The 12460-nt window shown below is 36.0% G+C and overlaps 1 protein-coding gene across 3 annotated transcripts in view; it reads left to right on the top strand.

Moving 5' to 3' along the window:
* The window catches only part of Khc-73 (Kinesin heavy chain 73), a 571786-nt gene that overhangs the window by 311856 nt on the left and 247470 nt on the right, over positions 1 to 12460 (top strand). For all 3 annotated transcript variants that reach the window (XM_081755750.1, XM_081755751.1, XM_081755752.1), the window contains exon 3: positions 395 to 558. In XM_081755750.1, the coding sequence (XP_081611876.1) occupies positions 395 to 558 (164 nt within the window). The remainder of the gene's footprint in view (positions 1 to 394; positions 559 to 12460) is intronic.

Here is a 12460-nt window from a genome sequence, read left to right on the forward strand (position 1 = left end):
CGTCCAGCATGTAATTGTTCTACACCGTATCCTTTAGAGGGCTGTGACTTCTAGGGGTTTCAACTTGATCTTGTTCTTGCTTAGTAACAGGTTAATGTACACACTTTTGGCGTGGTAGAATTAGGTTCGATTCCAGGCGGGAGCTCATGTGGTTCGGATCTCACGTTAAGCTGTAGGTTTACGTCTCATAATAGCCTCGCAGCTGGAAGGAACACTAAACTGAAAATCAACTCAACTCAATGCTATTTGTTATAAACTGTTATATAATTGTATTTCATACGTTTTTTTTGTATAATTGCATAATCGTATAATTGTATTTCAAGTTATATATCAGTATTACACTGCACTATGTAAATATGAAGTTACTTAATAAGTGTTCTTCTTTTACTTGCAGAAAACAACCAAAAAGTTTTGCCTTCGACCACTGTTTTTATTCGTTGGACAGCGACCACGCACGTTTCGCCAGCCAAGAAATTGTATTCGATTGCCTTGGGAGGGATATTCTCGACAATGCTTTCCAAGGCTACAATGCATGTATTTTCGCTTATGGGCAAACAGGTAAGTGCTTATTATTTTTATAGGTGGAAATTCAGTTAAGTGTAATTCTGGTGCCAGTAATTCATATATCAAACCTAAAATATTATAAATGTCAAACACTCCAGTTCTGAAAATATGTATGGTTTAATGTAATACGTATAATGAAAATAAATAACTATATAACGGAACTCCAAGAAAGAAAACCAGAAATGAATAGAAAAACTGGTTTGGTTTACTAAAATATGACATACTAGAAGATTATATTAATTATCATTGTGTGTTAAATGACCGAATTTCTAAAAATTATAATATTTTGAAATGGCGCGATTGAAATGTCCATCCATTCGAAGAAATCCTCAGCCACATGTTGCACCGAATGGTAATCACGGAAATTCTCCGCCAAGAAGTGGTTGAAATGATGGAAGAGGTGGCAGTGAGTGGGAGACACATGAGAAGACGACGGTGGTTGAGGAAGGATTTCTTCTACCTTTAAAAGACATATGGGCGTGCATTGTTATGCAACGTGTGAACATCATATCTGCTGGCCATTGCTGGATACTTGTGGAGAAGTTTGCGCTGCATTTCAAGAAGTTCGCCACTGTAACATTTAGCATTCGTTTTACCTCGACGGACAAAATCATAATGGATCACTACCATCACGTCAGAATCTGCACCGTTTCACCATTAATTTCCTTATCGTTGTTCATTTCATTGCTCTTTTAGCTTAAAGCATGATACATAAATTCAAAAAATATTAAAATAATATTTATTCTGCGATAGATAATTATGATTTATATTCACTTCTAAAAGCAAAATGAAAATTGAAAATTAGAAAGCAGTCGAAGATACTGCATTTTTAAGACCAAAAAAAAAAAAAAAAAAATCAGTCAGAAAGGCATTTCGCGGTGAATAGGTTTCGCTTAATACAGATTTAATTACGTTAGATTTAAAATCATTTATACGAAAATTCACGGGACCCAAGATGTTTCTATTAAGGATAGGTGTTCACTGAAGACAGGTTTTACTGTACATTGAAAGGTGCTAATACATGTTACATTATTCTACGTGTAAAATTTTGAAAAGTTTGCGTATTTTCCCTTCTTGTTTTCAGTTTTAACGTCCTACGGTTATGCAGGCTAAGTTAAAGGAGATAATGAGAAATGGATGGAATGAATAAAGTGGGAGGAAACGGGAGAACCCCGAGAAAACCCATGCACACGGTGTTTGTCTACCACTTGGCGCGAGCTGGGATCGTTCCAGGGATCCACGCACCAGAGGTGAACGCTCTACCACTGAGCCACTGCGGCTCTAAATACAAAGTAGTGACGTGAGGCTTAAGGATCTTTACTACAGCGAAATTAAACTACTGCTAATTTTAGAGCTTTTCTGTAATATCTTCAAAACAAATAAAAATATTCGAAAAGCAAAAACGTAGGGAACTAGACAAGATTTTACTTGTGATACCGTTTTCACAACTGATCTATCTGCTTTTGATTTGCAACTGTTGATAGATTTATAATTTTTTTGTGGGTTCTGTAAATAGCGGCATACCAAAAGCAGATAGGTGAATTGTAAAGGTATTACATGCATAATCGTATTGTCTAGTCACTACGTTTCTCCTTTTCGAATATTTCTATTTGTTTTGAAGATATTACAGAAAAACTCTAAAATTAGCGGTAGTTTAATTTCGCTGTGGTGAAGACCCTTAAATGAAAGATACCATCTTTCATATTGTGAAGTGTCCACACTTAAAAAGCAAGAAGAAAAAAGAATTTGCCATGATTTTCTATAACTTCATGTTGATAAATAGACGCAGTGTAAGACCTCATTGTCTATGCATGTGTTTACATTGGCCGAGATCATTGTGTGTTAACGAACAGCAGGGTGCAACAAATTACAAGTCAATTTGTCTGTGTTTATTGACATTAATATATCAGAGACAATTAGAGAGAGTGATGTTTGTTGTAACGTTATCAGGGTGTGAGGGAAGGCAACAAATGAGAATCAAGGGGCACCAGTGATTTAAGGTGATTTAGTGTCCTGGCTTCTCTTCTGATTTGTGATTTAGCTCATTACACAGTAGTAGGCTAACTCCGTACAAATTCATAATTAAATCTTTGTCTACTTAAATTAATGATTTCCGTTGAGGACTGTATTAGAATTAGTAGCAATATTTGTTGGAGTAAGAGTGTGGAAAAATTATGCCCCACTGCTCCTTTCACATGGGACATGATGTAGCGGAGAAAATAAAATAGAAGTTGCTGCTGAAGGTACTCTTAGCTTCTTCCGTGATGTGCCATATTACGCCCATACGTCGTAGATGGTTATAATACATGTAATGATTCTGTGTTACAGTTATATGAGTAAAAATGTGTAGTTTCTTAATAGTGTAATGTACTATAGTTGCTGCAGCCTCGGTTGAAGTGTGACTTTGACCAAGCTATTTCACTACTCAATAAAATGCGAGACTAGAATGTCACCCTCTATCCATGAAAGTTTTCTGTACAGGAAACATCTGAGTGCACAGTGTTCCTTGATTTCCGTTGTTGAAACGAAATGAAATGAAATCTTTAAGTTGTATGTTTCAGGTTATGCTGGCTAGGCTAAAGGAGACGGTGATGATCAGAAATGAGTGAAATGGTGGAATAAAAAAGTTAGAGGAAACGGGAGAATTCCGAGAAAACCCACGCACACGATGTTTGTCCATCACAAAGGTCACTTGGCGCGAGCTGAAATCAAATCAAGGATCTCATGCACCAGAGGTGAATATTCTGCCACTGAGCCATCACGGCTCCCAATTTTCATTGTTGTTCGTTTGTTTATTAACTTCGTCTATTATTAATATTGCTAATATGGTGTTATATAATTATATGATATTGTATGATCTCTTGCTCTTGTACTAGCACAAATTTCAGCATGAGTTTACTAACGTCACAAGTTCTAACGAAATTATCCGATTAAATTAACGTGAACCATTTTTTTTTTTCTGATATGAGCGTAAATTTTAACTTTCAGCTGAGGTCGTGAGACATTAGACATATATTTAACGTTTAGTTGGTCGGGGAATAGATTCGAATCTTGCCAGCAGGGACATTATAACTGTTTACCTTCTTCAGTGCACAATGTTTTTTTCCCTTTCTTTCTTGGTGCTCATTATAAATATTTTGTTTGCTTCTCTCAGCCTTATTCTACAGATAAAACGCAGAAAATATTGGTTTAGCGCACCGAGATATAACGTAAATAAAACAATGAATTATATGGTGCAATGCCTTTTTTTTTTTTAATACACAAATGAAGTTTGTTGATCACATTTAAAGCTACAATAAATACAGTATTAATTTATGTACAGTCTTGTTCACAAGAATCTTCGCTACCCTGCAGGACCGGATTAACCCATCTGGAGGCCCCGGGGCTAGAAAAAAATATGTGGCCCCTGTTGACTTCGCCTAATACATTTCTGTGAAAGTATAGTAGGAAAGTTAAGGGATGTGTTTCATATTTTTGGTCATATTTTATCTTATGATGAGGATGATTGTATCTTATATGATATATTTTTTTAGACAGCCAGCTGAGCTTTTGATCAGAGTGGACGCCCTCATCCACCTGGACGCCCACGGCTACAGCCCCCCCAAATTCCCTCTCTTAATCCGGCCCTGCTACCCTGTTTGCTTTAGAACATCGTATTATGGTAATCATTCATAGGAATTTCTAGTACTTTGGCTCTAAATAAAGATATTAATTCATCAAAGAAAATCAATAGTTATTTTATTTAATTCCAACTATATGTAGGTATGGTCTCTCAGACAAGATTTTTAAGTAAAACTTTACATATTGTACCGATATACTTTTACAAACATCTGACACTCGTTATAAAATGCAAATATACAAAGTGAAAAATTTAGGGCTAATAGGATAACAGAGGTGGTGGCGTCAAATATTTGTTTGTGTATAATTATAGGGAAGAGCTGGATTATTGGTTTTAGGTTCTAACCATGGGTTTCCTCAGGGAGGGAGAATAGGGGGAGAAATAGCAATTGTACTCCTCTGGGTTTTCGAATTCTTTCAAATACACGTGAAAACAATAGATTTGCTTACTCTAATACTATTTAACAGGGATGGAAAAAGAACCGGTTCATGCACCAAGAACCCATGTCAAAGATAGGAACCTGTCCGGAGCGTTTTCACAAGAACCGGTTCATTTTCCATCCCTGCTATTTAATATACTATTTATATTAAATACTATATATATTTACTGTAGTTAATCAAGTTATGCACTTTGCGTAAATAATTGTTGTTTTATGTGAAGCATTGTATATTTGAAGGTGTGTGCATTCACGACTTCGCCTATTTTTGGTTTTTTTCCTTTTCCTCTTCCGCTTGGAAAAGAATCTTATGTTCGTCCCTGGTTCTTATTCTCTTTCCCTCATATTTTCCTAGCTCTTGGTTCCTTTCATATTCGTCTCAGGACATGTCTAAGACATAGTGTATATACGATTGTTTAAGAATATTGAAGTCTACAACAAGATGTTCTTTGGTTGAATCCTCATATGAAATGTTTAACGAACACAACAAATAAGAATAACTTAACGTAAAACTGTAGGTCCACATCTCGTATAGCCTCGCTGCTGAACGGAGCGCTAAAGTTAAATCAAATCCAAATCGAGGTATTTGTACTTTGTATAGTAGCTGTAAATAAAATTATTTGAATTTTCAATTAACAGATTTTCGAACATGATGTTTAAGTATTTGAATAATCATTCTGCAGTTGTTTATTTTATTATTCGAATTACATTCAAGATTTTTTGCAAATAGTATATTAAGATTATTAGTATTACTAGTAACAATATCTATAGTCGTTACCAGTGGCGTATTTAAGGGGACTTCCTTCTCCTTTAACCTAACCGGCATAACGTGGGACGTAAAACTTAAAGATTTCATTTTTTAAGGGAGGCTTCCGGGCTTAAGCGCTCCCCGAAATTTTATTTACTATTTTAAAGTAAATGAAATATCTTGCAGAATTTTCACATTCCCAGGAGTAAAATCAGCAAATACCCTCCCGAAACAAAATCGTAAATACGCCACTGGTCGTTACGTAGTATAAACGAACCATTTCTTATTTTTAAGAAACTTTTTCGAACATTTAGAACAGCGGCGACATAGGAAAATCAGGAAATCATTTGTGCTTGATATTGAAATTAGGAAAGCCTTCTTTCATATAATTACTTAAGATTTCCATAAGTTTATTCCTTTCGTTTCGAGGAAAGATGTAATTAATGAAGAAAACTTTATATTCGTAAGAAAAACAAATTGAATTCGAGTTTGAATTGATTTTCACGCTTCATGGCCTTGTTGGTAGTCAGTGTAAATTTACTAGGGTTTCAACGCAGATTGTAGATTAAATATGTTTCTTGTGGTTGTTGAAACTGATCAAGGAGCACTACCGTACTACAAAAATGGCAACATACTGTCATCTTAAGAGGCCCCATCACGGCGAAATTAAAATACCGCTAATTTTACAGTAATTATGCGATATCTTCAAATAGATAAAAGATAATCAAAATGTGGAACAAGATCGCCCTAGACAATATTATTTTACATGAAATACCGTTATCATGACTCACTTACCTGCTTTCGATTTCTAGCGTTTTAGAAAATCGGCATTTATTTTCGCGTTTCTAAATGGCTGCAAACGTAAAGCTACTGGGGACTCGTGATAACGGTACCTCATGCAAGATAATATTGTCTAGGGCGATCTTGTTCCACATTTGGATTATATTTTGTCTATTTAAAGATATCAGATAATTACTGTAAAATTAAACGGTATTTTAATTTCGCAGTGATACGACCTCTTAACTCTCGCTAATCAGCTTATTGCATTTACTTGCAACTAAAACTTTATTTTTCTTTCTTTGGTTTACTTGCAATCCAATTATCTCTCTTAAACTTCAAGCGAATACATTCCATCCAGTACTTCGTTTTATCAATTGTACACCCTTTTCCACATTTATCTATAATTCATTGACTATCTCAACCACTTAACATTATTTGCACAGACTCGCTACACAACTACGCATTTTCCATATGATGGAGTATGCACCCAATTCATAAAATGCTTTTTACACTATTAACCGCTCTTAGTTATATCAAAAGTAAATATCAGATAAAAATCAGTATTCTTTTCTGTATTCTTCTTCCGCTGCTCTCTTTACCTCAATAGGAGAACTTAACCTCTGTAGTTTTTTTTTTTAAATAAAAAAAATCCAGGTGCACTGTAGAGTCAGTGGCGGCTATAGCGTATAGACCGGGTAGGCACAGGCCTACTGAAAAATTTTGAAAAATATATAAACACTAAAAGATACAATAAAGAGTAAATGTATTTTCCATTATTTATGTTAATGGTAGATAATTATTTAACAAATAGCATCAACTACTAGTGTGAAAGTAATTTCCTACTGTCATTAAGCAATCAAATGTACGTAGATACGTATCCATAAGCGAGGAAGCAGGCCTACCCAAAATTAAAATTCTTAAACCGACCCTATGTAGAGTAGGTGCCTAACATTAGAACATTAAATTTAAAACGAATAGGCCTGTGTGTGTGTTCTATTTGTGAAGAGATTTGTAGATTACGTAGCTGCAACGTGTGAAATCCAAATTTTAAATGTAAGGTTTTTCATAGATTTCCCCAAAGAAAGTACTTATATTTTCCCTCTACACCAAGGGTCTTCAAACAGCTCTACACTGTAGCAAAATTCATTTCTCTCGTGTATATTCAGAGCGAGTAATTTACTGGTGGGGATCAGTTTCGTCCTGAAGATGTATATTATTCGAAAATAATAATAATAATAATAATAATAATAATAATAATAATAATAATAATAATAATAATAATAATAATAATCCTGCCCCTTCGTGTCCGAAAGAGTAGGTCCCGTCTTATATAGCTCTGGAGCCGAGAAGGGACATTAAACTGCAATAAACCAAATGAGCGTCTCACAAAGAAAAGAAGAAGAAGAAAAGAGAACTGAATGAGTAGTTTGTTTGTAGGTGGAGTTGTGTTCTAGCGCTCGAATACTAGTCTAATGAATTTTTCATCATTAATAACTGTAAAGTGTGACATGCTTGATTCAGTTTACATAATTGACCTATTTGCAATCTATACACGTCTATGATTACAGGTTCAACTTATCTTGGCTTCTTGAACAAAATTCTGTCTACAGAATCCAAATCATGCCCTCTCACGTCTCTTATTTTTAATTAAAAGAGGACTAAATTATTTCCTTGTATCATTATCTGAATAGTTAAGTGAACAATTTTCATTTATACAGACTTATCGGTTGGGTGAGTAGGTGATAAACCATGAAATTAGCAAAGGGAGGAGAATGAATATTTCATTCCGAGAGGAAATTCGGAGTCGGAAATGATGTGGCGAATTTCATTGCGCTGTCTCAAAAGCGTTTGGAGAAACAGCTAAATTAACGCCAATTTTATTACCGATTTATAGCTATTGGATTTGAAATATTAATATCCAGTGAGCGACCACCGTGAGAATTAGAAATGAAAGCTTTTGGCAGGAGCCGTCACACGAAAACAGAAAACTGAAATTGTCGTTGTTGATATAATAATACATACAGGGTGGTCCAAGGTGTGGAGCCACTCAAATAATAGCGATTTGGACCGCAATTTGTGAAGTCAGGAAAATATGTATTTATATGGAATGTGGCGAAGTGCGTCATGATGAATTCACCTTTATAGCAATGGATTGTTGTACTTCGCTCTGATAGGAAGTCCTTTCGAGAATAAGAAGTTCAATGGGAATTCTTGTTTTTGCTCTGATGCTGATCTCTATAATGGATTTATTTCTGATGTTCTACCACTAAGATGGTTCTCCATATGAAATTGTTCAAACTGGATTCCAAATTCCTGAACAATTTCAGGCTATGGAGGGTCCACGTATTGAAGATTAGGTATGTTGAAGTAAGTTTATTAAGCATTACTAACAGTGGTCGAAGTGAGACGGTATGCGGTGGTATGCCATACCACTTCTGGTTTTTCAGTGATGAAGGCATACCGCCTCCGGTTTTTCATTGATGAAGACATACCGTCACTGAAGAGTAGATGCTAAATGACTTTAACAAATTCATTTTTATATACAGTAATTGACAAATAGCTTTGCACGTAAAAAGATTTTATTTCTTATGTAGAAATAATTTTTAAGTTGACAACACCGACATTTTTGTTACCTTTTTCTTACCTTTTGTTTTTAAAATGAAGTGTCTTCAAAGAAGTTTGCCTAGTTTATATTTTGATGTGCCATGTTGAATTGTTTCTTTATTATGTATATGTGTGTCTTCTTGCCTTAACGCATATAAATGTCGTGATTTTAGTATAGGCGGATTTAGGGGTTGTCTGCTGTGGAGGCGGATCTTCCGGGAGTTTGGAATACCGTTCAGCCGAGTGACGGTATGGGAGTTTACCCGCAGAAAATTGTTAATATAAAAAGTCGGTTTTTGAGAATTTTCGTGTATAATTCTCTATAATACAATATAAGGGAATATATATATACAGTATATATTTTTTTTTTCAGAAAGTTGTTGGCGGGGGAGCAAAATCTTTCCATGTCCTCCCCCTCGTAACTACAGGGAAGCTGTCCAATAGTTTAGTCTTTACGTAAATAGAAATACAATCTTTTAGACAACATACACTCACTGTATTTCAACATTTAGATAGCCGGTATGTCGAGTCAAATTCATAATAAAATATACCGCCTCTGTTTCTTCTCCACTTCGAGCACTGATTACTAACGAACGATTTCGGGCTATGGGGGTTCCACATATTGAAGGTTAGGTATGCTGAACGTAAGTTTATTAAGCATTACTTCAGTAGATGACTTTTATTTGACACCTCTAATGGAAAAGTTAGATACTAAGTATTACGTTCCATAATGAAACTAAAAAAACAAGTTCTTTCGTCGAATCATTAAGATTATAACAGATAACCAGTGTTTTTATTTATTAATATAATTAGTACCTACAACAAAATTTCTCCTAAGATTCAATCAAGAACTCACTGAATCTGGAAACACAATAAAAAGTAATAACCGAAAAAGAAAACTTTTGAAAACAGTTCTTTTATGAAATGCATCAAGATGCGCAATAATTTCTTCTTTTTGTGGGATAAAATGAAATTCAACTAAGACTAAGGGCATTGGTTGTGATTGATTGTAATGGATTATAGCGAACCACTTCCGTGATACTCAAAAAAATAACTTAAGCCCTCAACATTAGGAAGAGCACTGAATGTCCTTTCCCCATTTCTCCATTTTACCATAGATGTGCATTTTGCACTGGGCTCGCGCTCACCTGTCTCAACTAGACTCGTACTCACCCGGGCTTGCGCTCACTTCTCTCGACTGGGCTCGCCCTCTCGGCGTCGCGCTCACCTGTCTCAACTAGGCTCGCGACCACTTCTCTCAACTAAGTTCCCGCTCACTCGGACTCGTGATCACTTCTCTTAACTGGACTCACGCTCACTCGGGCTCGCGATCACTTTTCTCAACTGGCTCGCGTTTACTTCTCTCAACTAGACTCGCGTTCACTTCTCTCAACTGGGCTCACGCTCACTTCTCTTAACTGGGTTTGCACTCGCTTGGGCTCGTTCTCACTTATTACATGGGGGCTCGCTCTCGCTCTCAATTATCTTGCCCGAGTCCGGTTGAGCGCGAGCGTGAAGCTCGCGAGTTTGGACACCTATGAACTTTATTCCATCAAACAAGATTTTTCTCTTGTTTAGTGCATTTTATAAAAATATTGATTTCTATTTATTTATTTATTTATTTATTTATTTTAAACATTATATAATTTGTCAGCTTTCTGGAAACTGAATCTGAAAATGAAATTATAAAATATCTAGTACTCGCTCGGCGTGGCACAATTCCAGATTATAACTGCTCCGTCAATGAAGTTACTCAAGTAAGAAGTACGCGGTACCTGATTTACCATAAAGAAAGAAATTCTATCATGTAAAGTCCTATTCTTCCTTGTGAATATTCAACTCTTATCAAGTTGATTGGGGAGAAAATGTCGAATGGAAGAGATGAAGTAATAACCTCAGTAAATGGCAAAAGGACTTTGATCCTCCTATTGAAAAGGGAAGAATGGAAGGAAGGAAGATTTCTGAGTGATGCGGATTTTTAAAAGAAATCGTTCCGTGGTGTAGTGTGAAGTGACGTATGAATTGAAAAGGAAAGAAATGGTATTAAGTCATGAAAGGAAGAAATTGCCCTGAGTACTTTAAAAAAAAAGTAAAAGGAGCTTTTTTTTTCTTCTTTTTTCGCTCTTACATCAAAATGTGAAAGGAGTGCTTGAAGCAATAAGAAACAAGCGAACCCTTAGTTCTTTGTGTTGGTTGATAACTTTCTCCGTGTTTTGTCGTTGCACGAAAGAGAAGCAATGTCGTTGTTGCTGTCGCAGCTTTCGTGACAAAGTGAACGTTCAAGTTGGAAGTAGTTGAACCATGTGAAAACTATAAGGTGTTTTCTCTGTTGAAAATAGTCAACAACTAAAAGTTCTGCTCTTGTCCTTAAGGATATAATCAGGCATTCAATGTATATACTGTGAGAAGTTTTATGGGTTGCAGCTGCTGTCTTTTGGATGTTGCGCTAAATTAAAGACTAGCGGGTTATTGCAGTCTGTAAAGGCGTATTTTGAGACTGCAGATCTGGTATTTGACTTCTAACAAAAGTCGTTCAAACATACCCGATACATCGTCACTATTACTATTTATTAATGTTACGAGACTATAAATTTAAATAATCATATGGGGTAAATATAGATACGCAACACATTGACTATCATATAGCTGTGAAGTTTAAAAAAAAAAAAGTCTTTAGTGCACAGGGTCCCAAGTTTGATTCCCAGTGGGAAAGCATTGAAAACACATTACAATGGTTTAGATTCCGCCTTAAATTGTAGGTCCACCTCTGCCACAGCCACGATACTTGATGCATTCACATAGCGAAGTGGACTTTGTTGTGAACAAACACTCGTGTGTCTGGGTGTTCTCGGGGATTTTCCGTTTCCTCCTGTTCTTCATTCCGCCATTTAATTCATTATCATTATCCCCTCAAACCTCGAAGCATAATCATGGGACGTTGCTAACTTAGTTCCAAGTATAGCTGTGGAGTCATTCTTTGCTGGAAACAAATAACGTGAAAGTTGAGAATGAGTTTGTGGAAGGAAGTCGGCCATGACGTAACATTCTCGTAGTACTACAGAATAAAATCTCTGGATACACCTCAGTCAAAATATCCACCCACGAGATTTGGATTCCAGCGCAGGCGGCTGGCATGGGCTTAGGCTCACGTTCACTCAAGATTCGCAATTGCTTGAGCTCGGACACGCTATCCTCAAAATTGAGACTCGCGCTAACTTGATATTCCGCTTAAACTGTATTGGGCTTGCTTTGTCTAAGACAAGCATGTCCAACTCAATATTTCAAGTGGGACCAAATAATCATTAGTGTACTGTAGAGCATAGGCGGCGCCAGGTTTTTGGTAATGTGAGTGCAGTCTAGGATGGGACAACACATCCTAACATTGTTGCCAGAACGCTCTGCACTATTCAGCCTTAAGATCTTAAAAATAATCCCTAAGTTTTACTTAAAAGAGAAAACTAGAAAAAGACGATATGATAGCAAGCAACTTATGAGAGACTTAAGTCACTCAAATATATGAAAACATGGGAAACAAGAAATATACAAAATAGAAAGGATTATTGTAAGAAATCTGAAAATCGAAGTTAATGTGGCGTCGCCTAGGCTGTAGACTGGGCCGCAAGAAAAGAAATAAAAAATCATAATTATGTACTTAAAAAGTAAGTACACAAAATCTTGCGTTACCTAATGCTGTAGTTCTTTAAAAAGC

Source organism: Thermobia domestica, chromosome 4, assembly GCF_964235325.1.
Source record: "Thermobia domestica chromosome 4, izTheDome1.hap1.1, whole genome shotgun sequence".
NCBI lineage: Eukaryota > Metazoa > Arthropoda > Insecta > Zygentoma > Lepismatidae > Thermobia > Thermobia domestica.